The sequence below is a fragment of the Seriola dumerili genome, unplaced genomic scaffold (genome assembly GCF_002260705.1).
Source record: "Seriola dumerili isolate Sdu_G_001 unplaced genomic scaffold, Sdu_1.0 BDQW01000025.1, whole genome shotgun sequence".
NCBI lineage: Eukaryota > Metazoa > Chordata > Actinopteri > Carangiformes > Carangidae > Seriola > Seriola dumerili.
The window spans coordinates 23,119,497-23,144,930 of NW_019174280.1; the positions used below are offsets into that span (position 1 = coordinate 23,119,497).

General features: G+C 41.8%; 1 protein-coding gene across 1 annotated transcript in view; it reads left to right on the forward strand.

Annotated features, from left to right (window-relative positions):
• The window catches only part of LOC111237716 (collagen alpha-1(XII) chain-like), a 110,584-nt gene extending 91,284 nt beyond the window's left edge, over window positions 1-19,300 (forward strand). The window contains exons 62-77 of the mRNA XM_022766920.1: window positions 2,065-2,223; window positions 3,563-3,640; window positions 7,051-7,137; window positions 8,571-8,624; window positions 9,057-9,152; window positions 10,221-10,274; window positions 12,326-12,379; window positions 12,475-12,528; window positions 12,834-12,905; window positions 12,991-13,026; window positions 13,464-13,530; window positions 13,641-13,826; window positions 14,708-14,772; window positions 15,515-15,536; window positions 16,382-16,543; window positions 18,982-19,300. Of these exons, the coding sequence (XP_022622641.1) occupies window positions 2,065-2,223; window positions 3,563-3,640; window positions 7,051-7,137; window positions 8,571-8,624; window positions 9,057-9,152; window positions 10,221-10,274; window positions 12,326-12,379; window positions 12,475-12,528; window positions 12,834-12,905; window positions 12,991-13,026; window positions 13,464-13,530; window positions 13,641-13,826; window positions 14,708-14,772; window positions 15,515-15,536; window positions 16,382-16,543; window positions 18,982-19,103 (1,368 nt within the window). The 3' untranslated portion in view covers window positions 19,104-19,300. The remainder of the gene's footprint in view (window positions 1-2,064; window positions 2,224-3,562; window positions 3,641-7,050; window positions 7,138-8,570; window positions 8,625-9,056; window positions 9,153-10,220; window positions 10,275-12,325; window positions 12,380-12,474; window positions 12,529-12,833; window positions 12,906-12,990; window positions 13,027-13,463; window positions 13,531-13,640; window positions 13,827-14,707; window positions 14,773-15,514; window positions 15,537-16,381; window positions 16,544-18,981) is intronic.
• The last annotated feature ends 6,134 nt before the right edge of the window (window positions 19,301-25,434 follow it).

Below are 25,434 nucleotides of genomic sequence, written 5' to 3' on the forward strand. Positions count from 1 at the left end.
TGACGATCGATCCAGGGTGAAGCTCTAAAGCTTGAGGAATGAATTCAGCCCTGCTTTTATTTTGGTAAATCTGATGGCCAGTAATAGCTTATATTATCCACGAGAGAGAGAGAGAGAGAGAGAGAGAGAGAGATCCCCCAGAGACTAATACATCAGTGTGTGTTTTACAGGAACAGTGTATCAGAGTTTCCTCTCAGTCTCGGAGGATTTTCCAGCCTGAGGTCTGAGTGAAACGCTTTTGGCATGAACCCGATCACATTTAAATATTGGCAGCGTCAGTCCGACCATATCAGTGTTGTTACTGGCTTTTAAAATCCATATCCTGTGAGCTGCAGCGTCCACAGATGAGCGTGTCCTGCTGAAGTGTGGCGAGCGACACCCTGAAGTTTAGACAGTAACCTGTTGCCTTCACGAGAGCCGCAGAGCATCAGATAAAGTGTAAATGGAAACAGCTTCCCTCCCTGGACGTCTCCGTGTCTCTGCGGTCTGTTAAACATGCCTCTGCGTTTCCGCAGACGCTGACTGACCACGAGCAGCGAGCCGCGGCCGCCGCAGCTGCCAGCAGCCGCTCTGCGGCTTTTTAACAAAGCCGCGTTCTCCCTCCTTACAGTTGGACTCCCTCCGACCGGCCGCCGCCTCAGAGCGGCCGGCTTCGAGGACAAGTTGTAGTAAAGTCAGCGCTCATGGCTTACCGCAAAATGACATCATGAGGAGATGTGGCGAGGGAGATCTGAGCGAGGAGAAATGCATTGTGGTGTTGCAGAGACGGTTCTGCTGCTGCCTCGGTTGTTTCACAGTCAAGAGTGGAATCGGTGTCATGCCATCCACCGAGATGGAGGGAATGAATTTCGGAAGATTTGGCTTCCAGACTCCTTTTTTTTCCCCAGCTGCAGCAGTGATTGTTGGAGGAGAGGGAGAAATCTCTGAGTGGAGGCCGAGCCGTGTAGATACCGATCAGGGTTGTTCAACATCTCCTGACTGGAAGTGTTTACATAAAGCCGCTGATACTGATTCACATTCTTCAGCTCAGGATTTCTGCTGATATCAGGTTCCGATCTGAAACCGGCGCTGTCTTCATCCAGATGTGAGATCAGTGAACCTCATTCTGTGGAACTGTGGGATCTTTTTTTAGTAAAGGCTGGTCAGGGACACTCCCCCCCCCCCCCCCCCCCCCATAATTACATGGACAAAAGTAAAGTTAGATTTTATTACATCATTAAGAAAATAACAGAAAACAAAGATTTCTTTACATGTTTTTATCACAGATTTCAGCAGCTCTGCAATGTTTGAAACAGTCAGGATGCAGGAACATGTAGTCATGTGACTTAAACATAAACAAGTTGTTTTTCCCTCCTGCAGTGAGGTCGCATGTTACGTGTCTTACATTTGAGAACAGTGTCTGCAGATGTGCCGTTACTGAGGAGGACAGAAGGAGTCGTATCAGTTCGTCCCTGGTGGCGTGTTGTTGTGAAGTAACCTCTTTAAACGACTGGAGAAGAGAAGCTGCGCCAGTAAGAGCTGAAGCTTTTGGGGCCTTCTGCAGTTTTAAATCAGTTCACATAACAACGTGGAACTTTGACCGAACAAGGTGAAGAAGCGATTCTTCTCTCAGATGTGACTTTAAACTCCCTGAAAAACTCATATTTTCAGAGAAACCAGGGGAAGCGGTTCAAAGATCAAAGCACCATATGGATTTCTATACGATCCATCACTCGACCCAAACTTTAATTTCCTACTTTGTGCAGCAGCTTGTTTGCTGCGATGGAGCACTTCTTCTTTTTGAATGAATGGAAAGGAAGCGCTGGTTTTCCTCTGTGTGAGCTCTCTTACATTCCAGCAGCGTTTCAATAAACAGAACTACAGCGGAGACGAGCGAGCACGTCCACCCTCGGCTCAGGCTCCGCGGCCAGACTCGCCATAACCTAATAATTTGCAGGCCATCAGGATAAAAACCAGACACAAGACTTGGTCGTAGAACAAAGAATGTGCCAATAAAACCTCTTCTTCTTTTCTTTTTTTTTTTCTTCTCTCCTTTCTCTTCTTCTTTTCTCTTTCTCTCTGAAGCTCCATATCCTGGTCTCATCCACCAGCGTCAAACTCAACATCGACTGCCAAGAAGTGGCTGAGAAGGAGATCAAGGCCGCTGGAAACACGTCCAGCGATGGCTACCAGGTTCTGGGCAAGATGTCCAAGTCCATCGGCTCCAAAGGAGAATCAGCAACTGTAAGTGAACTCAGATCCTGCAGAGCAAGAAAAGAAAGCTCAAACTACCAATGCACAAAGATTTTAAAAGTATTTTCCTTTAATTTGGACTTTGTAATTTTAGAGTTTGACTGATATGTTACTGCTGCGAGGAGGATTGTGTTTGGCAGTCTGCAGCTACAACAACAACAATGATAATAAGAAATCAGATTTCAACTGAGCGAAACCACAACAGCTGAACCATTATAGTATATTGTAATTGCATATGGCTGAGTGTCCAGCAGAGGGGAATACCACGTATAAAAAACTGTGTTCACAACCCTTTGAATCCATTTCACCAAATTATCAATTTATCAATTCATCACAGACTTTAGGGACTTCAGGGTTCCTTGTCAAAATGTGTGATTTATTATGTTTATTATGGGGGTCTGTTGTTAATGCGACAGTGTTAGCGCGGCGCTGTACTGACAGTGGACATGTTCTCATTGATGATTTGTCTTCTGATTATTGTCTTGATTATGTAAGAAAAAGAAGAAAAAACTACAGAAATTGAACAATTGAGAAACCGGAGAAACTTTTGCTTGAAAAATGATTTTAAAGACGAATCGACGATCGAAGTAGCTGCTGATTCATTTTTCTGTCCATCGATGAATGTTACTCCACATTAACATCACACCAGAGACATCGGTGGGTCGTTAGTGATGATGAAGTGTCCACTTGTTCAGCAGCTTGAGACTTTTGTTTTGGCCATTAATGTCCTGAGAAGCAGCAGCTGCTCGGATGATTTTTAAACAAACTCCATGACGAGTGTGAAGGAAGAAAATACATAAATACATTCATTCACCAACAGCTGCCTGTTTCCTTTACGTCTTTGTGTTTGCTGCCCAAATTATTACTGTTTTAACTTAATTGTAATAACCTCGTAATAAAATGACAAGGTGTTTAGATGCTTCTGTCCAGTTCAGTAGTAAATAGCTCAGAAACATGAACATGATTAGAGAAAGACTCAGTAAACTGGTGGTGAAAGTAAAGATTTAACTTTTCATTTGTGTGAGGAAAACGTTTAGATGTTTATTCTTTCAAGTAGAAGAAAAGCTGATGTGTTTTGCTGCCGCAGCCTGGGAGCGAGTGATTTAAAATCCCGGGGCCTAACAGAGTCAGGGAGCGATTAGGACGAGCGGACCGAGGCTGTACGTTAAGCCGTCAACATGGCTGCAGTATAAGACGTTTCCTCTCCTCCCCGGGGCTGATCTCTGCTGTTTTTCTGTTTGTCTTCTGGGAGCTGTGAAGGGCGTATCAGAGACACATGTACCACAACACCATTTCCATGTTTTGTTTTGTTTTTTTTTCTCCTCCACAGTTCCAGCTCCAGATGTTCGATATTGTCTGCAGCTTGGGCTGGACCAGCAGAGACAGATGCTGTGACCTCCCCTCCATGGTAGGAGAACCCCCACCTCCATGAAACATGGACACTGGGCCTTTTCACTTCACTTACCTAATGTGTTCATACGCAACATTTGAGTGACGGTAGATCTTCAGCTTTAGCGTCGAGCTTTTAAACCGTAGTTGGATTATAAAGTGTAGAAATGTCTGATGGAGTTTTTGGCTTGTGGACTAAAGATTTTCTTCCCTGATACCATTTTTTAATTCGGCCTAAAACAGAAAATAAAGCAAAGAGTTTGTAGATTTAAATGTAGACATGTGCTTTCAATACACATTTTATTTTTTAAAAGTAAAGAAAATGTTGATGCCATTGTTTGTGGCCATTCGGTTCATCTTGATCTGTGACGCTCGATGGAAAAACAACAGTATTCGACTTCATACACACTGTCCTGAGATTATTTCTGCACCCGGAGCAGCTCGAAAACTCACATCTGCTCGTGTGTCAGTGCCGTTTCCTTTGTGTTTTTTTGTATATTTGTTTTTACATCTGTGGTGCATCTTCAGATGTTCTGACGGATCATCCTCTTATAGAAAACCATCAGACCACCTGGTTTCTCTCAGACATTTCTGGAATGGAAGCGTCCAGACTCAGGGACAGTGGACTTGTTCTTGGCAACATGTTGAGCTGCAGTTAAAAGCAGAAGTAATTACGGCCTCCTGACAGTAAAAAGCAGATGAGTGTGTTTGTGCTGTAACACTCAGCTGCAGGTCCGAGGGAGTCAGAGTGTGTCCTTCATTTTCTTACAGATCTCAGCAGCAGATCAAAGCTCCGGCCCAGAGCCGGATAATCAGAATCAGAACAGGCTCAAAGAGAAAAATAAACAGAGTATATATGAAATTCAGAGGCATGAGCCGGCTGATGAGAAGGTCAGCAGGGTGTGAGATATAATACAAAACACAAACTCACTTTCAGAGCACAGACAAACAGCTGAAAGGGAACTTCTGATCTCTCAGCTTTGGTCACCGTTCATTCATTTTACTAACTAGCTTCAACGCTAACATCTGGGAGCGACTCATTTCAGTGATTATAACAGACGTGTCGTTTCTGTTCACTTTCAGCTCTCTCATTAGCACAAAAATACAGTCAGAGCTTTTAAATAATGTCCAGTATCTAACCAGTGCTGCAGCTTTCATCACTGATTAACCCGTCACTTATTTTCATGATTATTTGATTCATTGTTTGGTTCGTAAAATGTGAGAAAATCACGTTTTCCTAAAGCCCAAAGAGAAATGAGAAAAGCTGGTAATAATCTGTCGGCAGCAGAGAAGGTAAATACATAATGATCACACATGAGCAGCAGCTTTGCAACAGTCCCTATAGGAGTCGTTTCCTTCCTGTTTATCCTCCGTCCCTCACTCATGAACTCCTGCGATCATCTCTGGAGTTTCTCAGCTGCAGGGCTGAACAGAGAGGGGCATTTGTTTTCAAGCTGTCAGCAGCAGCAGCAGCAGCTACAGTATGAGCTTTTAAATGCAGCGCAGCTTGGGCTGTTGTTTAGTGGCTGGACTCTGGCCTTTCTCAACGTGAAGGTTTCTCACTTCAGTCCCAAGCAGAGATCTCCAGAGACACTGTAACAAATACAGCTTTGTCTGAGCACAGCACGTCTGCAAGTTGGACGTCCAAAAGTTTTTTGAAAAGGATTCAACTCCGGTGGATTATTATCTGAATTGCTGCAGAGCAGGGGCAGCTGCTGGATTGGGCTGTTTTCACTGACATTAAATGATCCCAATTGAAGCGATCAGCGTGGACTCAGTGGAAATATCCACCCAGACAGCAGGAGGCTCACATCCCTGTGAAAATAAATGGCCATGCATGAACTGAAAAGTCTACAACACAAGCCCAGTGTGTTTTTAATTTAAGATGACGTTTCCAATAGTCAGTTGATTCTTTGGCCTCCAGCAACGTATAGTTACAGCTCATATATTTCCCACTTGTAGGAGTAAGGAACAAAGAGAAATGTACATTGTAAAAAGATCCAGGGAGGAAAACAAGTTCTTGGTGAGAAGTTTTAGATCCGTTAATGAAGTGAAATAAAAAAGAACTGGTCTTCTCCAAATCTGCAAAACGCTAGAGTTCCCCACAACAGAAAACTGAACCCTCTCCTGGTGCTGGATGTGTTCTGTGTTTTAAACAGAGAACAGTAACGATTCATTAGAACCGAGAGACGGAACAGTAGAACATGAAGAACGCTGAAGCTTCACGTTACAGTTCAGCAGTTTGGGAGATTATCTTCTTCACGTTCTGGCTGAGAGGAAATGAGAAGATCGATACCAACTGTCCAGGCATCAAGAGAGCTTAGCTTAGCTTAGCTTAGCATAAAGACCGTCCTGTTCATAATACACCTACCAACAACTGTAAACGTCCCGTTCCCTCTCAGCCAATGATTTATTGATGTGAAATGAATCATAAAGCAGCAGATGTGAGACATCATGTGGCTGCAACTCACTGTTATTTTATTTTATTAATTTACCCGCTGATATATTATTTTTTCAATTAATTGTTACGTCTATAAAATCTATAAAATTGTTTCTTTGTTCCCAGAAGCCGATAAATTTAAATTTTATCGTCACATAAAACAAAGAAAAGCATCAGAAACGGCAAATGTTTGTTTCCAATCAATGAATTGACTAATTGTTGCAGCTCCAGAAACGACAGAACGTGTCACGTCCCCTCCCTCCTCTGCCCTTTCCATCCAGGAGGCTTTTTTTTTGGATAGCTTAACTGTTTTCTTGAGGTTTTTACTTTCAAAAAAGTTTAATTTTATCATTGTGCTGAAATCTCTGAACCAGAAAATGTGTACCCCCCCCCCCCCCCCCTACTGGAAAATCACCCAGGGTGCTGTCACGGCGCCCGCAGATTTGTTCTGGTATCCTTTGTTGGCCGATCGGCTCCAGAAAACACCACAGATCAGAACCCTGGCTCTGCTCTTTGTCTTGTGCAAGAGTTAAACGTACAGAAATGCTGTCTAAACTGTTTACCTCAGGAGTGACGTGCGGACACGGAAACATTTTCGGGGGGAGGGGAGGGCATTCAGGGACACTCTGCACGCTGTGTTGTTTCTAGTTAAAATGTTTTTGGAAGATTCTGGAAGGAAACACTTTAGATGTGCTGAAGTGTTTCTGCTGCGGCTGTAGACACCTTGTTAGGACGCTCACTCACAGTTTACGCGTTAATGTTTTACGCTCTGAGCCGTGACCGTGTGAATCATCTGCTGCTAATGAAGTGACACAGACGCTCTCAGATGTGAACTCCGGTCCAGAGGTGAATCGGTTGAAACTTGGACGTGATTTTTCTTTTGGCTGGTGTGATCCTGTTCTTTCAGACGCTCTGTCTGTCTGGAGCTTCTTTCTCTTCTATTCTCTGTTGTTTTTGACGGATGAATTGTCTGTTTCCTTCTCCAACAGAGAGATGAGCTGAAGTGTCCGTCTCTCCCCAACTCCTGTACCTGCACCTCAGAGGCCAACGGGCTCCCAGGGACTCAGGGTCCAGTGGTAAGAACCTCCTCAGTCTATCTGTCAGCCTGTGTCTTTGCAGAGGAGCGGCACAGTTTAGACTTTCTGCTTCTCAACTGTGTATTTCCACTTTGGACACTTCAACATTTCGGGGAGAAATCTTTTACTTTTCTACTTTTATCTGACGGCCCGGCCCCGTCTCCCAGAGACCATCATGCCAGACACATTTTGAAGGAAACATGATGGCTGCCTGGACCATGTTCACTGGCATCGCTTTTTCCAGTCCTGGGTCCAGATGTATAAACCAAGCACGGGTCATTTCCCACACATACACTGATGTTTTTACAACGACGTGCAGTGAGAATGTGAACACCCCCAAACAGACTTCAGACCAACACACACAGTGTTTGTGAGCCAGCGGTGAGATGTAACGAGGTGGACATGAAATATAAAGTGAGAGATGTAATCTTATGGTCAAAGATTAAAGAAAGAAAAAGGACGCATGCGATCCTTCCAACAGTCTCTGTGGGGATTTTCCTGCTTCTTCACTCATCTCCAGTTTTAGGGATTGAACTTTCTGACATTTTTCACTGTTACTTTTTCACCACCAGCACATTTTAAAACCTGTTTTCTTTACTTGCTTTTACCTAAATACAGGGCTTTTATTTCTAAAAGCCCTCTCCTGTCAGGTTATTTATGGTTATTTATATACTGTATGTTGAACAAGGGAGAATATTGCGCCCTGAAGCACAATAACCACGGGAAAGCTTCTTTGCAATGGCTCATAAAATCTTTTAAGAGAGGGGAGAAGGTAAACTGTGGCGCAGCATGTTGAGAGTCGACCTGACTGACAGTTGATGGATGAACCTCCAGCCTCCTCTCCTCCCCTCTGACCGCCCCTAACATCCATCTACCCAGCTGCACACTGTCCTGTGAGGATGCGGCTAACGCTGGTGTTGGTCCGTATTTCCCTTATCCTTCACAAATGTCATGAAAAATGCGTCACAGTAACTCAAAGACGTTTAAGTTTTAAAAAGGCTCCGTCATAGTTTTTGTCAAACAAACAGGAGGAAACAGTTCACAGGGGTGTGTGTGTGTGTGTGTGTGTGTGTGTGTGTGTGTGTGTGTGTGTGTGTGTGTGGGAGTCAAAACAAACTACAGTTTATTTTCTCATTTTTCAGTCAGCTCTCTGTGAGTGATGAGCTCGAACATTCGAACACAGTCCTGATGAGGAGGATTATCGGAGCTTTGAGGTGTTTGACTCTCAGGAAATAAAAGCTGAACATGTTGTTGTGACTCGGTCACTCACTCATGAGGAACATTCAAAGTTTCAGTCAAATACTTTAGATTTGGAGCCAGGTCTTCAGGTCTTCAGGGTCTTTGAGGGAGATATTTTCCACAGTTTCCACCTTCGGTCTGTTCTCTCTCGTCTCTGTTGTGTTAACGTGATAAATGTTCCTCCTCCTCCTCAGGGTGCCCCCGGCAGCAAAGGTCCCCGAGGTGAGAGAGGAGAGGCTGGTCCTGTCGTAAGTATCTTTAAGACGACTTCCTCTTTCGTCTGTCTCATCTTTAAAACTTTTAATTAAGGCTGTGGAGAAAAATCAAAAATCAATGAGAGTTTTTTTTCTGAGCTGGATCAGAGTCTGGAGTTATCTGCCCTGGATGAAAACAAAAGATTGTTTAAAGTATGAAAGCTTTGAAGAGAGTAAGCACATCTGATTCCACTTATTAAATGAGTGTTTTTGTTGTTGTCTGTGACATGAAGGGAAGGTTAGTTTTGATCGGCGCAGCAGCGTTCAGCATCTCCTCTTGGTCTTTTTAACAGATTGCCACATTAGTTTTGCTTTGACTGGGATGAGACGCACCAGCAGACATCAACAACAAACTCCTCCTGTGTTTAAAAGTTTCTTATCTGACCGTCTCTCTCTCTCTCTCTCTCTCTCTCTCTGTTTCAAAAGGGACCACTCGGCCCGCGGGGAGATCTCGGACCACCTGGGCCCATGGGTCTGCCCGGCCCTCAAGGACCCAGCGGGATGTCGATTCCAGGAGAGGCTGTGAGTCTATAAACACACCTGAGCCACACACACACACACACACTCCCCGTTCTGAGCCACACACACACACACACACGGTTTCAGCGTTGTCAGCAACCAAACATAAATCCCAGGATGCCTCAGCACACCAGAGCGGGGATTATTTGGCGATTTATTTTTGAAGGGAATTTACAAGCTGGGGAGTATCTGTGGCAGAGACTCACATTCCTCCATGTCTGAGACGGAGAAGTGATACCAAGAAGACCTGAAACCTCAATATCACCGAATGTTAATAAATCAGAGTTTGGATTTCCTTCTCGGAGACGAGATGAACCCAAATTAAACAGAAATGTTCCTTCGTTTTGTCTCATCAAAGGTCACAGAAGACACAGTGACGTAACTGCGTCCTGTCCCCGAGAATCCGCTTTATTCAGCTATTTTACTAGTTACTAAGTTACTCTGCAGATTGAGATTTTAAATATTAAACATATGAACCGTTGTGCTGCGATTGTAAAGCAGACATGGACGTCGCGGCTCAGCGTCTTTAGTCTACAGAAACACCGGTGAGATGTCTCGTACGAAAGACTGAAGTTTAACCTCCAGCGTCTCCCTGGTTTCCCCGGCAGACTCGTATAGAAACTATAGGTTCAAGTTTTGATCATCAACTTGTTTTATGAGAAATCATGTTTTCACAGCTCTGTAGCTGCTAAATTAATCTGAAAATGACCAAAGATCTGGAGGTTGAATTAATTTATTCTACAAATTGTGCAAAAACAAATTGAGCTTCTGCCATTTTTACAGCGACACGTGATGAAAAATTTGAATTGAATTTGAGGCTTGTACCTTCGACTCTTTGATAAAAGAACCAGATATTTTCTAACTCGTCCTCCAGTGTCTCTTCTGCTTCTAAAACCAGCTGCTTCTCCACCAGCTGCCACTCAGCTTAACTACTTTTGATACTGAAGTACATTTACCTGACACCTGTTTGAGCGTCGCCGCTGGCAGAACATTGATCCTCTGAATCTCATGTTGCTGATCAGAGTGTTAAAGTCACGCTGCTTCATCCATCTTGTTGGTTTGTCTCTTCAGGGCCGCCCTGGACCAAAGGGAGACCCCGGTGACTCGGGCTTACCTGGACAAAAAGTAAGTGCATCTCTGGCAAAACAAAAAGTTTTTTGGATCTTAAACAGGAAACAAGGATAATTCACCGTTTGACTACTAGTCTGGCGTTGAGCCCTGTGGCTGGATGCAGATGCTTTTCCAGCTGGGGAGGATTCACGGAGAAGAAGGGAGTGTGTTTCTCCGCAGCAGGTTTCTGAATATTACTTTTAAATTAAATTTGGCGGTGAACGAGCCAAGAACAAGTCGCCTTGATTCACAGCCGCGTTAAAGCGTCGCTCTGCAGGCGGCTGCTACAACTAAGCTCAAAAAGAAACTGTTGGCGTGAACGTAAAGAACGTCTTAGGTCACTGAGGAGTGAGTCATCTTGAAACCTCTCAACAGGATGAAACTGTCTGTTGATAAAATACTGAGCGAAGAATATCAGGTGACATCTTGGTCTCGATGTGTACGTTTTATGGAGTGGAAAGAGATGGAGTCTTAAGATTCATCCATTTACTTCAAAGCTTCTTCTTCCAGTGACGAATTCATGAACACGGCAGCGACATTCACAGAAGCTGCGCATCTTTTACTTTTTATTTTTAGACAAAAATACAAAAACATTTAAACAGAAATCCAGACAAGCTGTGAGTGATCTGACTCGTCTCCAGCTGAGGTCAGAGGTCAGAGGTCAGATCCTGTCTAAGATTAGACAGCAGTCGAGCCCATACGAAGGTAAACGAACTCTTAAGTGCTGGAGGGTCTGAAAAAAACCTCCTGAGTGTTGTGCAGGCCTTCAGCGTTTTCTGTCACTTCAAGTCCGGCGATCCCTCCCAGAAGATCAGTGCAGATAGGCGCCATTAAACCTGTTTACAGGCACCGCCACAAGTGGCTCCTGTGCCCTCTCTTGACCTGTGGAGTGGTGTGTGTTTACCTCTTCAAGCTTGACCTGAGGAGTTTTGCTTCGGTGGATTTTAAAAGAATTCCCCTGCGGAAGCGTTTCACCCTGACATGCACGTAGAGGACATCAGTTTCACATCCAGCAGGTTTCAGTGGCTGCAGCGGAGGAAGAGGTGAAGTGGCGTTGAGTGTAGTTTAGCTAAACAAGCTGTTTCCACAAGTTCTAGAGGAGAGGCCGGTTCTCATTTCACAGTAAGATGAAGCTTCTCTCACTAAGTCTCACACACACAAAAATACATCAAAAACAGTGACGTGAAGCTGTTTTACTGTCCTGCTGTTAGGAGTGAGACACACTTGATGATCTGTAACCATGCTGGCGAAGGCGTTTTGCTGTTACATTAACCACTTTGTGCAGTGTTGTGCAGTAAGAGTACACGCTGCTGCTGCTGCTGCTGCTTCTTCTTCTTCTTGTTTTGTTTGATTGTCGGTTGGCAAACACCCACCAGCCGCGCCGGTAGACTGAACGTGACCTGGTACTGAGACTGAAACTAGCGCCACTTAAAGGAACCGACAGAATCAAAATAAAAATGAGGAATCTGAGGTTTGGAGCCGGCTCTCTGTGGCGAACCTTCTGCAGGTTCATGTTTGTCCTGCAGGGGGGACGTTTAGGGACCAAGTGCTTTCGCAGGACATGTGAATAGAAATCCAACCTGTGACACAGCAGCTGTAGCCTTCATCATCGTCATCACAGCCTCCGTGCACTCATGAGTAACACTGATTAATCAGCTCCATGTTCAAATTAAACCAGCCCACTGAGCGTCTCTCCCAGTGCTGGTGTTGATGGAGCAGGCAGGCTGCAGGTGACCATGTTGGAGCAGATGCTATAGCAACATGCATTTAATGACTTGCAGACCATGCAGGCCCTGGTTTATAATGGCCAATAAAATGGATCTGGAATATATTATGTTCCCTGTAAATTTTATGCCAAGGCATCAAAGACCAGAGAGGATTGACAATAAAAAGTAGTGAGCAGGGTTTCTGAGCAAATGAGCGCAAAGAAGGAGATTTACTGTTGGACACGCAGAAGTGCAGCTCTGAAACAAACCGGTTTGAGTTGGTGAAGGTGACCTTTAAGTTCTGCGTTTAGAGGAAGGAGGAGCGGGGCTTCGATTTGATCCGTGTCTGTGTGTTTGCAGGGCTCACCTGGTCCTCCCGGTGCCGTCGGCCCGATCGGACCAGCTGGAGTGAGAGTGAGTACAGACTTTAATGGCAACCATGCTCTCTGAATTCTTTAAACATGAACAGGATCAGTTCAGTTTCTTAAGTCACCATCTTTTAATTTCAGGGCCCTCAAGGAAAGGAAGGACCGGCTGGACCCAGAGGCCCCGCAGGGCCCATGGTGAGGCGTTTAACGGTTTAACACCTGAGAGGCAGCAGCTTGTTTCACCAAGCTGAAACAATTAAACCTTTAAGTGCCTTGCTCAAGAACAAGCTGGTGTTTGTTTGTTTAGTTTGACTCCAGCCAGTTTTAACGAGCTGATTGGTGCGGAGGGAACTTTTCTAAATGTTCATCAGGACAGATGATTGTGATGATATTTAATCTTCTGTGATTCATGTGGGGAAATATTCCTGTAGAAGAAACAAGGTGAACGTGATGATGATTATATCCCAGTCTTCTCATTGGCTCTCTGCGTTCCCTCACAGGGACCTCCAGGATCTCCAGGAATACCAGGTGCTGCAGGAAAACCAGGAAAGCCCGGAGACTCCGGTCCTTCTGTGAGTGACTGTCATGGCGGCTGTGTCCACCCCCCAGCATCTCTGAGGGTCACTGGTTTAAACTGTTTTGTGTTTGTGTCTTTAGGGTGCTATCGGCCCCAAGGGAGACAAGGGAGAGAGAGTGAGTAACTCTTATTTTATTTGTTTTCAGCGTCTCAGAAAATTCAAACGACAAGTTTTAATCAAAGTGAGATTCTAAACGTCCTGTGTAACAAGTGTGTCAGGCTTTTATTGATTGTGACTGATGAAAACTACATCAGAGAGAACACACCTGGGATTTTTCATGCAGGTATTCATGGAAAATGCAGTTCATAACTGTAGTTCTCCAGATCTAAATACACAGAAAGATCCACAAATACAAAGTATTACGAAACAAAACGAAGAGAGATCAGAAAACAAACAGGATTAAAATAATATTAAACAACCGTCAGAAAAATCTGGAGCCACAAACTTTCAGAGAAACATTTGAAATGTTAATAAACCTCAGACACATTGAACAGAGGTTTGGTATAAAATCCTTGATGTGTTAAATCTTAAATCCTCGGTGTGTGTACGCAGGGCGACTTCGCTCCTCAGAACATGATGCGGTCCATTGCCAGACAAGTTTGTGAGCAGCTGGTAAACGGTGAGTCGTGGAGGTTTTTTTTGGAAGTGGTTCTGGTTAAAACATCCTGACTCCAGAGTCGGACTCTCGCTCTTTGTTTTAATGCTCCTTTCTCTCCTCGGCCGCTGCAGCACAAATGACTCGAGTCAACACGTTACTGAACCAGATCCCCAACGGCATGCACCGCAACAATCACCCAGGACCTCCGGGGCCTCCCGGACCTTCTGGCAGGCAGGGACCCCGCGGAGAGCCAGGCGCCACGGGAAGGAACGGCTTCCCAGGAAGTCCAGGTTTACCTGGGCAGCAGGGAGAGAGAGGTACGACCCCGTCAGTCTACAGTGCAGACTTCTAAAAATAAACCAATGATTTCTAAAATGATAGAGCCTGAGAACACACAGTGATTATTTAGAGCGCAAGAGGTTTATTTAAAAAGCAGAAAAGCATCACGAGATGCTAATGAGGCGTGGCTTCATAAGTCACCTCTGATTCTCACTTGAGTGATCTGCTTCCTTCTACTCATGGTGAGAGATCTGACCTGAGGTCTGCAGCTCCGTCTGCTGTTGTTTCACAAAGACACAAAAGAAAACTAACAACACTTTTCATACCAGAAAAAGAGGCTTATTCCAAGTCGGAGCTCCCACACAACAGGATGAAGCTCCACTAGAAAACCATCAGCGTGTTTACACAGTAGCTGTTAGAAAGGTTAGAATAATGCTCAGTAAACACGCTGAAGTGCACGGCAGAGAATTATCAACATCTCACACTTACAGATGTTCTCTGGTGTTTTGGCTTCCTGGATCAGAAGTGAAACAAAGACTTCTCAGCTTCAAGTGACTTTTAATTCTATTTATTTCAAGGATGTTAAGATCCAACGGCGTTCGACTCCTTGAATCCTCCAGTTTAACACAATTCAGCCACAAACTGATCCTGTTTAAATGTCCTACATACAGACGAGGGACTCAGTGAGTCACGTGACACCAGTAAAGTTGATAATGTGTTTTAGCTGCTGAAGAACAGACTTAAGACACAAAACCATCAGCAGGACAGAGGCTCCAACATGTGACCAAGAAACAGTGTGTTAGCTGCTAAAATCCAAGTGTTTTACATCCACATCCTCACTGTTAACCTGTAAGTACAGGTGTGTGATGACTGTTGACCCCCCATTAGACACAGCAGTGACTCAGTGTGTTCCCTTCAGGTCCTGCAGGAGAGAAAGGCGACCGAGGAGTGTCAGGAGTTGGACAGAAGGGACCCAGAGGGCCAGCAGGTACGAATCATCTCATCCACACTCCATCAACACGATCCTCACAAAACCTCTAGGAGAAGCTGACACGACCTTCACTCAGCTCAAAGAACCGAGACACAGTAACTCACTGCCACACGTAGAATTTCCTCGATCAGTTTCATCTATTCACTGATTATGAATCTGAACCAGCAGCTTCAGGCTGCAGTCGTACCAAACATCCGTGTGTGTGTCCTGTTTTGTAGTTCACCTTCACTCAGCTCTGAGTGGATGAGCTCAGCCAATAGAAACACCCAATGTTCTGCGTTTGGAAACGGAGACGTGATCGCTCTGATCAATATTTATTACCCCACGTCAGATCAATGAGACGACGTGTAACTCCCCGGGACAGAAATGTAACGAGACTCTCAGGATGTCACTTCCCTACGAAACTCTGGAGCTTGTTCTGCAAAGATCAGCTCAAACAGCGACCGCGGATGATGATGTCACCCCCCCACCCCACCCCCACCCCTGTAATCCAGACTTCAGCCTCACACCGCGGACACCATCCAGCCTGTCAGACAGAAGGAGGGAAAAAATCCCTTCCTGAAGCAAACAGGGTCGAGTTGTGGAAACAGCGGAGGAAGTGGACGGCAGTGAGTCATGGTGGAAGAGGTTCATTCACAACACATGGGAGGACGGCGAGGAGACGAACCGACGGGGAAACTTTCCAAGCCGGCTTTGTCCACGTCTAGACATAACGCAGAGGGGGAGAGGGATCAGCAGGACCCCCCCCCCCCCCCTGGTCTCCCCCCTCATACTTGAGTTTTTTATGTTTCAAACGTTGTGCCCGAGACTGTCAGCAACAGTTGCAACAGCTTTTCTTTAACGTGTTACGTTTCCAGCTGGATGTGGAGCAGAGTGATGACACTGAGCCATAATTATCTGTTTGGTTCAGAGATCATGAAACACGGCGGGGGGGTGGGGGGTTTTACTTGAGGCAGTTTTACAAGACAGTAATAAATCTGATTTCATCTCCAAATTAATCAGAAACAACAAGCAAAGCTGAATTTCCAAGCATGATCGTAAAAGCAGAGCCACATGCAGAACAGTCTCCGAGAGTAAACTCAAACCTTCACTGAAGCTTCAGGAAACACGACAGACTTTTAGTTTGTCTTCATAAGGATTCAACAGACGTCCTGTTTCCTGACACTCGTTTACTTTGGATCCTGTCACAGATTGGCTCTGTGAAAAACAGGGAAGTCGTTTTTATTTTCCTCCTCCTCCTCCATTATCTCCCTGAACCGACGGCAGGTTGAAAACTTCAAAGTTCACGTCGTCAAATATCTCGTTTTGTTCGACCAACAGTTCAAAGCACAAAGAAACCTGATCGTTCAATTCTGACAAGCTCCGCCCAGAACAATCAATCAATTATCAATATAGTGATTAATTTTCTTGATCAAACAACTGATTCATCAACTGAGTCTTTGTTCACCTTAAATACACGTGATCTATCTACAGTTTGAGTTCTTGAATATGAAGTAATTGATATGTTAGTGCACGGTGTCATGACCTGTAAGATGTGATCGGGGGTTTGACAGGAAGTGACACGTGACTCTTCTGTCAACACTTTTCTAACAGGTCCCCAAGGAGAAAGCAGGACAGGACCCCCAGGCCCTTCAGGCTCTGCCGGACCTCGCGGCCCCCCCGGACGTCCAGGATACGCCGGAGTGCGTGGACCTCCCGGCCCTCCCGGATACTGCGACTCTTCTCAGTGCGTCGGTATTCCTTACAACGGGCAAGGATACGTAGGTACGTATGAGACCGGCGCCTGGAGGTGATTTAATAACATCCTGTAGCTTTTAAACGTAGCTCATACTTTCACTTGAACGTACACTGTTGATATTTAACAAGTGAAGGAGGTTTAATGCATGTGTGGAAACTACAGTAACTTATAGCCACTAATCATTACAGAGACTTTAAGGTGTTGATTCTCCGTCTTCTGCTTTGACCTGACTGACACCTTCATCCTCTTTGGCCTGTTTCAGGTTCACCATAGTAGACTTTCTGTGCCGCCTGTGCTGCTTTCACTGACTTCCTGAAAAAAAAAAAAAAACTCAAAGCCCTGTAACTGAAACACTTGCTCACATGCTCTAGAGCTGTTTAAAGGATAACCGCCAAAGGAAACCATTAACAAACTATGCTGAAAAACAACAACAACAAAGAGGGAACCAGTACTAACAACGACTCACAGCCAGTAGAACAAACCCCACCAGCAGCAGCGGTGACGGTACCGGCCTGTTTAGTGGCCTGTTTGCATCTTGAAGCCAAAGACCAAACAAAGAAAACCTTGTGTTCAGTGGAGGAGCATGCACCAAACAACAACAACAACAAACAACCCCAGCAAATACTAACAAAGGTGGATTTGTAACAGAGAAACAAGTGCACCCACCACAGCATCACCAGCAACAACAGCAGCAACAACTCTGTTAACAGCATTTCTCTCGAGGTGACGTGTAAATAAACTAATTTGTGCCTTGTAAATGATGTTTGAACCAAGTCCACTAAATTTACTTTTTAACATCTGTAGTTTTAAAGCTTGTGCCTTGCAAACAACAACCTGCTGCTTGCTGAATGCCAACAAACGCCTCTTTTTTTTTTTTTTCCTGCCCATGTGTTTGTAGCTGTTTTGAACTGCTCAGGGCCAGACTGAATCATTTCTGCACATGTGACCCTGAAGGTTGAGATTTCACACTTCATGTACAAAAAAAAAAAAAAGAATCCAGCTTTTCTCTTTTTTTTTGGGTTTTATTTTACTTTTCTCCCCAAAAACCAGCTCAAACTGTATCTGTGTGTTTCTGACATACTAACAATGCGGCGCCGCAGGAGTTTCTCCGCGCGCTGGTAGAAGAAGTCGTACTTGATTTTAATGTCGAAGTGTTTTGTTGTTTTATTTTGTAAATGAATGAGTTGTGGAGAAATGACTCTGTAACCACACAAACACCTGTAACATCAGCAAGTGAAAAGATACAAGCACTGAGGTGTTCACCAGGGGCGTGTCCAAGGACAGAGGGGGCGGGGTCACGGCGGTGTCTCGGCCAATCATAGTCCATCAGGAGGCGTGTTGGAGGGAGATTCTGCAGGTTAAAGATTATTTATTTTTGGAGAAAACATCACCACACGGTCAGTTAAGTAGCTGTTCTGGAGCTTTTAGTCACATCACATGATCTTCTTTTTGAGTGCGTTGCGCCATAGAAATCAGCAGTGACTGTTTCATCGCAGCCGCTCACTACGACAGTGTCCAGTTACAAAGTCAAAGGTCATTTATTGATAAAGTTCTTACTCAGATGAAGCTGCTGCACCGCGACACTTCAGGATTAGCTTTAACTTCCAACATGTGACGTAACTAAAGTCATCAATAACTAAAGATCAAAGATCTCTGAAACATTTTCACAGTTTGTAGAAACAACCTGACGATGACACAAACTCACCTGTATGAGATATTAAATATTAAGTATTGAACACACCTTGTTTCTTGGTACAGATAATCAAGGTTGTGATTCTTTAGTAATAATAAGTTTAAATTATTGATAGCTTTAGAGATTCATCCTCCCTCTTCATGTACACGAGTCCAAACACCAGATAAAGTTTAACTGTAGCTGATGCAGAGTTCAGACGTTGTTTCACTGACACAGATAAAACGAGAAGCTGCGACCTGAATGTTTTCTACATTTCTTATTGATAAGAGACGAGTTCACGATTCAATGATCAGAAACTCGATCCCCAACAGGAACCTTCAGGAATTCAGTGGATACAAACACATAATTCATCTGTAGTGTGAACGAGCAGCTGGTGCAGCAGCTGCTGATCAAATGAACAAGGGTTTAAAATATTGAAGTTAACAGACCTTCTAGTTCCCGCTCTTTTTAGCTGATTTTGAAACAGGATAACTTCGACCAGCTGATTGTGTGTTAGTTTATCTCCAGACCACTTCCTGATTGACACTTTCACAAACTAGTGCATAAAAAAAATATGAATAAATTTGACTCTCACACAACCAACTCCCTCAAACACCCCCAGAAACACAGTGGACACGCCCCTGCTGTTGACCAACCAGCTGTACCAGTGCTGCAGCTTTAGTCACATAGAAAAACTACATTTCAATCCGTTCTTTTTGTGCATGCTGAGGAAAACTGAGAGAAAAATTTGCCACTTTGTGCTCAATTGGCCCAAACACTATCTCCGAGCAGGCCAGTACCCTCCTGAACCCGACACCCGAGTAGACCCAGAGCCCGAGGAGGATGAGGTGTCGCAATACCAGCGTCGAAAGAGATCACTATCAAGAAAGGCGTCCAACAGGCTAACATCATAAGACAAGCCATGTTCTCTTTTCTTCTTTCTTTTCCTTTGTTCAACCTGTGTTTGTTGTTGGAATGATGCACATTACACACAGAAACTAAACAAAAAAAAAAAACGGGGTTTGACACCTCGACTTTATTGGAAAATACCTTTAAATGCCTTAAAACGTATGTGAATATTCATTTTTGTGGCAGGTGAAGGGTTTGGATGGAGGAGGAGGGGGGGGGTGGGGTTTGGGAGCAAAATTTAAAAAAAAAAATGGAAGAAAAAAACGTAAGACTCCATGAAAAAACCTGTGAGCTTTCTTTTTCCACTTGTCTTTTTGCTTGTAACATATTTGCGTCGAGTTTGTATGAACTAGCAGTGTTGAACAGTGCACTCATTGTAACAAAGCTAGCATGGTAGAGGAGGAATGAAATGTTTGTTCACAGTGTCGCGACATCAGATAAGATTGTTTTTGTTTTGTTTTTTTCCTGTCACACTTCATCAGTATGTTCAGTATAATCCTCGTCATCAGTGTCGTCTCGTAAGGAGGTTCAGTTTCATTATGGCAGTTAAACACAGCTTTCATTTTGTATCTCTAGACTTAATATTTATCAGTTTTCCTTTATTCCGTCACAGCTAATTTTACCAAAGGTGGAATTGCATGTCTGTGGTGTATATTTAGTATGTTTTTTTTTTTTTGTTTTTTTTTTGTTACCATTCAATTTTGTTTTAACCAGAATATAGTTGTTGTCATTCTTGTCATTTTCTCAGTATCGAATGCAGTCGAAACCTGCGTGCAAGACTATGGAAATGGTGTTGCTGCTTCATGTTTGAACTGCAGATTGTGAATTCCACAGCCTTATTTTCTTATTTATTTCTGAAAACAGAAGAGGCATTTTTCAATAAAACTACTGAAAATTTACATCTGTGTGTTTTTTGTTTTTTTTGAGTCTTGTTTCACCTCTACTACAGGTGGAGGGTTAAATTTACTCTGAAGGAAAAGCTGAGTGGACTGACTGGAGGGGCATTGGGCTGGACTATAGGGGCATCTGCACCGACCACAGGGGCAGTCTGGCTACCTGAAGGGGCTGTCGAGGTGACTAGATGGGCAATGTGATTAACTGAAGGGGCATTCAGCCTGACCGGGGGGGGGGGGCATTTGATCAAACATAGCAGAACCAACCTGGGGAGCACGTGGACGAGCAGCACTTGGGGCACCCAGACTTTAAAAAAAGGGGTTCTTAGGATGACTAGATGGGCACTGAAGGGACATTAAGACTGACTGGACCAGCACTTGGGGTGACTAGGAGGGGCAGTAAAGCCTTTTCAGATAGGTCGACTTGGACAGACCAGTGAGGCCGACATGAGGTTCACTCGTAGGGCACATGGGATCATCATAAAAGAACTCTTGATAGCTAGAGGGGGCATTTTCATTAACCAGATGGGCACTTAGGCTAACTGCAGGGGCACATGTGGGGCACCTGGACTAGACTAACACTTGGTCTGAGAACAGGGGGACTCGCACTTGGCTGGACAGACTACTGGGACACTAGACTTTCCAGGAAGATAGAGGATCATGAGAGGGGCACTTAGGCTGACTAATGGGGCACTCAGGGCGTGAAGAGAGGCACTTGGATTGACTGGGGGAAACACTGAACAACAGTACAGCACTGTAGTGAAGCACTTGGATCGATCAGATGTTCCATTAAGGGGCACTTGGCCGACAAGAACTTGCACTAACTAGAGGAGCATCTGGGCCAAACACAGGGGCTCATGGGTAAACTACAGGGGAACATGTTCAGTCTCTATACTTTTAAATTGATGATCAAATGAAGTGTTAAAGAGCACAGACACATCCAGGTTTTCAGTCAGACCAGGATCTGCTCCATCCCGGAGCATACCACTGACTCATCTGCACATTTGCACTGTTTTATTTATCTGAGGGAAAGACCTCCATCCTGTAGTGGAAACTTGGACGGGCAGGAATAAATACAGCAGTCAGGAAATTGGGGAAAGTGCCTTAAAGTGCTATTCTCCTCAGCCTCTCTCAGTGCTCACGTTTCTTTAACAGCCTTGAACCAGGAGCTGCTGAGAATGAGCGTCACCACTTTTTTCTCTTCAGATATTTTCCCCCTGATTCACTGCCACAAACATAAAGCCTAATAGCTGAGCACATGAGTGAGACGCACTAATCATCTATAAGCTGTAAACATCAGGTCTCCACCATGGAAACACCTCATCATCTCTACTCAACTGTGACTCATCTGTAGCTGCTACTTACAAGGCAAAGATCCCACAAACCATTTCAGATTATCAGAAAGGAAAGATGAAAAAATACTCTCTGGCCTCAGCTTTACATCTGCATGTCTTAAATACTGCATCTGTAAAGACTGTTGAGTGTTGCTTCAGTGGTTCACCAGGGTAAACCTCAGACATTTAAAAATCTTTTTAATATCACTTTTTGAGAACCACTACTTTATATCACATTTGTGTCAGTACATCCCAACAACAATACTTCCTAATTATTAGCTTTTCAAAGAACGACGTACCACGCTTTTTGGCTCTACTGTACGTCACTTTTGGTTTGTATCTGACCCAGTCTTCACAAAACCCTCAAAATTAAACATTGTTTGAAAACTCTCCACATTGTATCTCTGCAAAATATTTCAGGATCCTCATTCACTGCGGCAGCTGCTGACACAGAATAGCTTCAGACTTGTCATCCTATAGTAAGGCATAAAAAATATAGTATATTAAGTCATAAAAACGTCTAATCTTCAGTATAGGAAGGTATCAAGATGTCACAAAATGTTATACTATAGAGTAAAGGATACAAATATCATATAGTACGGCATGAAAATATCAAAAAAACATCATTGTATAGTAAGGAATAAAAACGTGAAGGAAACGTCATAGTATAGTAAGTCATAAAAAGGTAAAAAAAAAACGTCATAGTATAGTAAGGCATAAAAACGTTAAAAAAACATCATTGTATAGTAAGGAATAAAAACGTGAAGGAAACGTCATAGTATAGTAAGTCATAAAAAGGTAAAAAAAAACATCATAGTATAGTAAGTCATAAAAAGCTAAAACAAAAAAGTCATGGTATAGTAAGGCATAAAAACGTAAAAAAAAACGTCATAGTATAGTAAGTCATAAAAAGGTAAAAAAAAAACGTCATAGTATAGTAAGTCATAAAAAAGTAAAAAAAAAACGTCATAGTATAGTAAGGCATAAAAACGTAAAAAAAAAACGTCATAGTATAGTAAGTCATAAAAACGTCATAGTATATTAAGTCATTTATAGGTAAAAAAAACGTCATAGTATAGTAAGGCATAAAAAGGTAAAAAAAACGTCATAGTATAGTAAGTCATAAAAAGGTAAAAAAAAAACGTCATAGTATAGTAAGGCATAAAAAGGTAAAAAAAAAACGTCATAGTATAGTAAGGCATAAAAACGTTAAAAAAACATCATTGTATAGTAAGGAATAAAAACGTGAAGGAAACGTCATAGTATAGTAAGTCATAAAAAGGTAAAAAAAACATCATAGTATAGAAAGTCATAAAAAGGTAAAAAAAAAACGTCATAGTATAGTAAGGCATAAAAACGTAAAAAAAACGTCATAGTATAGTAAGTCATAAAAAGGTAAAAAAAAAACGTCATAGTATAGTAAGGCATAAAAACGTAAAAAAAAGGTCATAGTATAATAAGGTATAAAAAGCTAAAACAAAAAAGTCATGGTATAGTAAGTCATAAAAACGTCATAGTATAGTAAGTCATTTATAGGTAAAAAAAACGTCATAGTATAGTAAGGCATAAAAAGGTAAAAAAAACGTCATAGCATAGTAAGGCATAAAAAGGTAAAAAAAAAACGTCATAGTATAGTAAGGCATAAAAAGGTAAAAAAACGTCATACTATAGTAAGTCATAAAAAGGTAAAAAAAACCGTCATAGTATAGTAAGTCATAAAAACGTCATAGTATAGTAAGGCATAAAAAGGTAAAAAAACGTCATACTATAGTAAGGCATAAAAACGTAAAAAAAACATCATAGCATAGTAAGGCATAAAAAGTCAAAAAACATCATAGTATAGTAAGGCATAAAAAGGTAAAAAAACGTCATACTATAGTAAGGCATAAAAACGTAAAAAAAACATCATAGCATAGTAAGGCATAAAAAGTCAAAAAACATCATAGTATAGTAAGGCATAAAAAGGTAAAAAAACGTCATACTATAGTAAGGCATAAAAACGTAAAAAAAACATCATAGCATAGTAAGGCATAAAAAGTCAAAAAACATCATAGTATAGTAAGGCATAAAAAGGTAAAAAAACGTCATACTATAGTAAGGCATAAAAACGTAAAAAAAACATCATAGCATAGTAAGGCATAAAAAGTCAAAAAACATCATAGTATAGTAAGGCATAAAAAGGTAAAAAAACGTCATACTATAGTAAGGCATAAAAACGTAAAAAAAACATCATAGCATAGTAAGGCATAAAAAGTCAAAAAACATCATAGTATAGTAAGGCATAAAAAGGTAAAAAAACGTCATACTATAGTAAGGCATAAAAACGTAAAAAAAACATCATAGCATAGTAAGGCATAAAAAGTCAAAAAACATCATAGTATAGTAAGGCATAAAAAGGTAAAAAAACGTCATACTATAGTAAGGCATAAAAACGTAAAAAAAACATCATAGCATAGTAAGGCATAAAAAGTCAAAAAACATCATAGTATAGTAAGGCATAAAAAGGTAAAAAAACGTCATACTATAGTAAGGCATAAAAACGTAAAAAAAACATCATAGCATAGTAAGGCATAAAAAGTCAAAAAACATCATAGTATAGTAAGGCATAAAAAGGTAAAAAAACGTCATACTATAGTAAGGCATAAAAACGTAAAAAAAACATCATAGCATAGTAAGGCATAAAAAGTCAAAAAACATCATAGTATAGTAAGGCATAAAAAGGTAAAAAAACGTCATACTATAGTAAGGCATAAAAACGTAAAAAAAACATCATAGCATAGTAAGGCATAAAAAGTCAAAAAACATCATAGTATAGTAAGGCATAAAAAGGTAAAAAAACGTCATACTATAGTAAGGCATAAAAACGTAAAAAAAACATCATAGCATAGTAAGGCATAAAAAGTCAAAAAACATCATAGTATAGTAAGGCATAAAAAGGTAAAAAAACGTCATACTATAGTAAGGCATAAAAACGTAAAAAAAACATCATAGCATAGTAAGGCATAAAAAGTCAAAAAACATCATAGTATAGTAAGGCATAAAAAGGTAAAAAAACGTCATACTATAGTAAGGCATAAAAACGTAAAAAAAAACCTCATAGAATAGTAAGGCATAAAAAGGTAAAAAAACGTCATACTATAGTAAGGCATAAAAACGTAAAAAAAACATCATAGCATAGTAAGGCATAAAAAGTCAAAAAAGTCATAGTATAGTAAGGCATAAAAAGGTAAAAAAAAACGTCATAGTATAGTAATGCATAAAAAGGTAAAAAAAAGTCATAGTATAGTAAGGCATAAAAACGTAAAAAAAAACCTCATAGTATAGTAAGGCATAAAAAGGTAAAAAAATGTCATAGTATATTAAGGCACGAAAAGTAAAAAAAAAAACATCATAGTATAGTAAGGCATAAAAACGTAAAAAAAAAAAGTCATAGCATAGTAAGGCACAAAAAGGTAAAAAAACATCATAGTATAGCAAGTCATAAAAACGTCATAGTATAGTAAGGCATAAAAAGGTATAAAAAAAACGTCATACTATAGTAAGGCACAAAAAGGTAAAAAAATGTCATAGCATAGTAAGGCATAAAAAGTCAAAAAACATCATAGTATAGCAAGTCATAAAAACGTCATAGTATATAGTAAGGCATAAAATGTCATAAAAAGGTCAAAGTATAGTAAGGCAGTGTTTGATGTTTCTCAGTAGGGAGCGAAGGAGAAGACCTTTATCTGAAGTCAACACTGAATCCTCATCCTGGACGATGGACGTGCAGTATTCAACGATTTCCAACAACTCTGGGAACATCTCTATATTCCAATGTTTATTAATGCACAAATAAAGATATATATTTATTGAGGTCACTGCAGTGAACGCTGTCTTTTGTGTTTTCTTTCAGAGCCTATTACAATATTTACACATTAATTAGAAAAGCTATCACATAAAACATCATAGTATAAGAACATAAAAAAGTCATAATATAGTATGGCATAAGATGTAAAGAAAAGTCAAAGTTTAGTAAGACATAAAAAGTCAAAAAATTTCATAGTATAGTAAGGCATAAAAACGTTAGAAAAAAATGTAATAGTATAGTAAGGCATGAAAACGTCATAGTA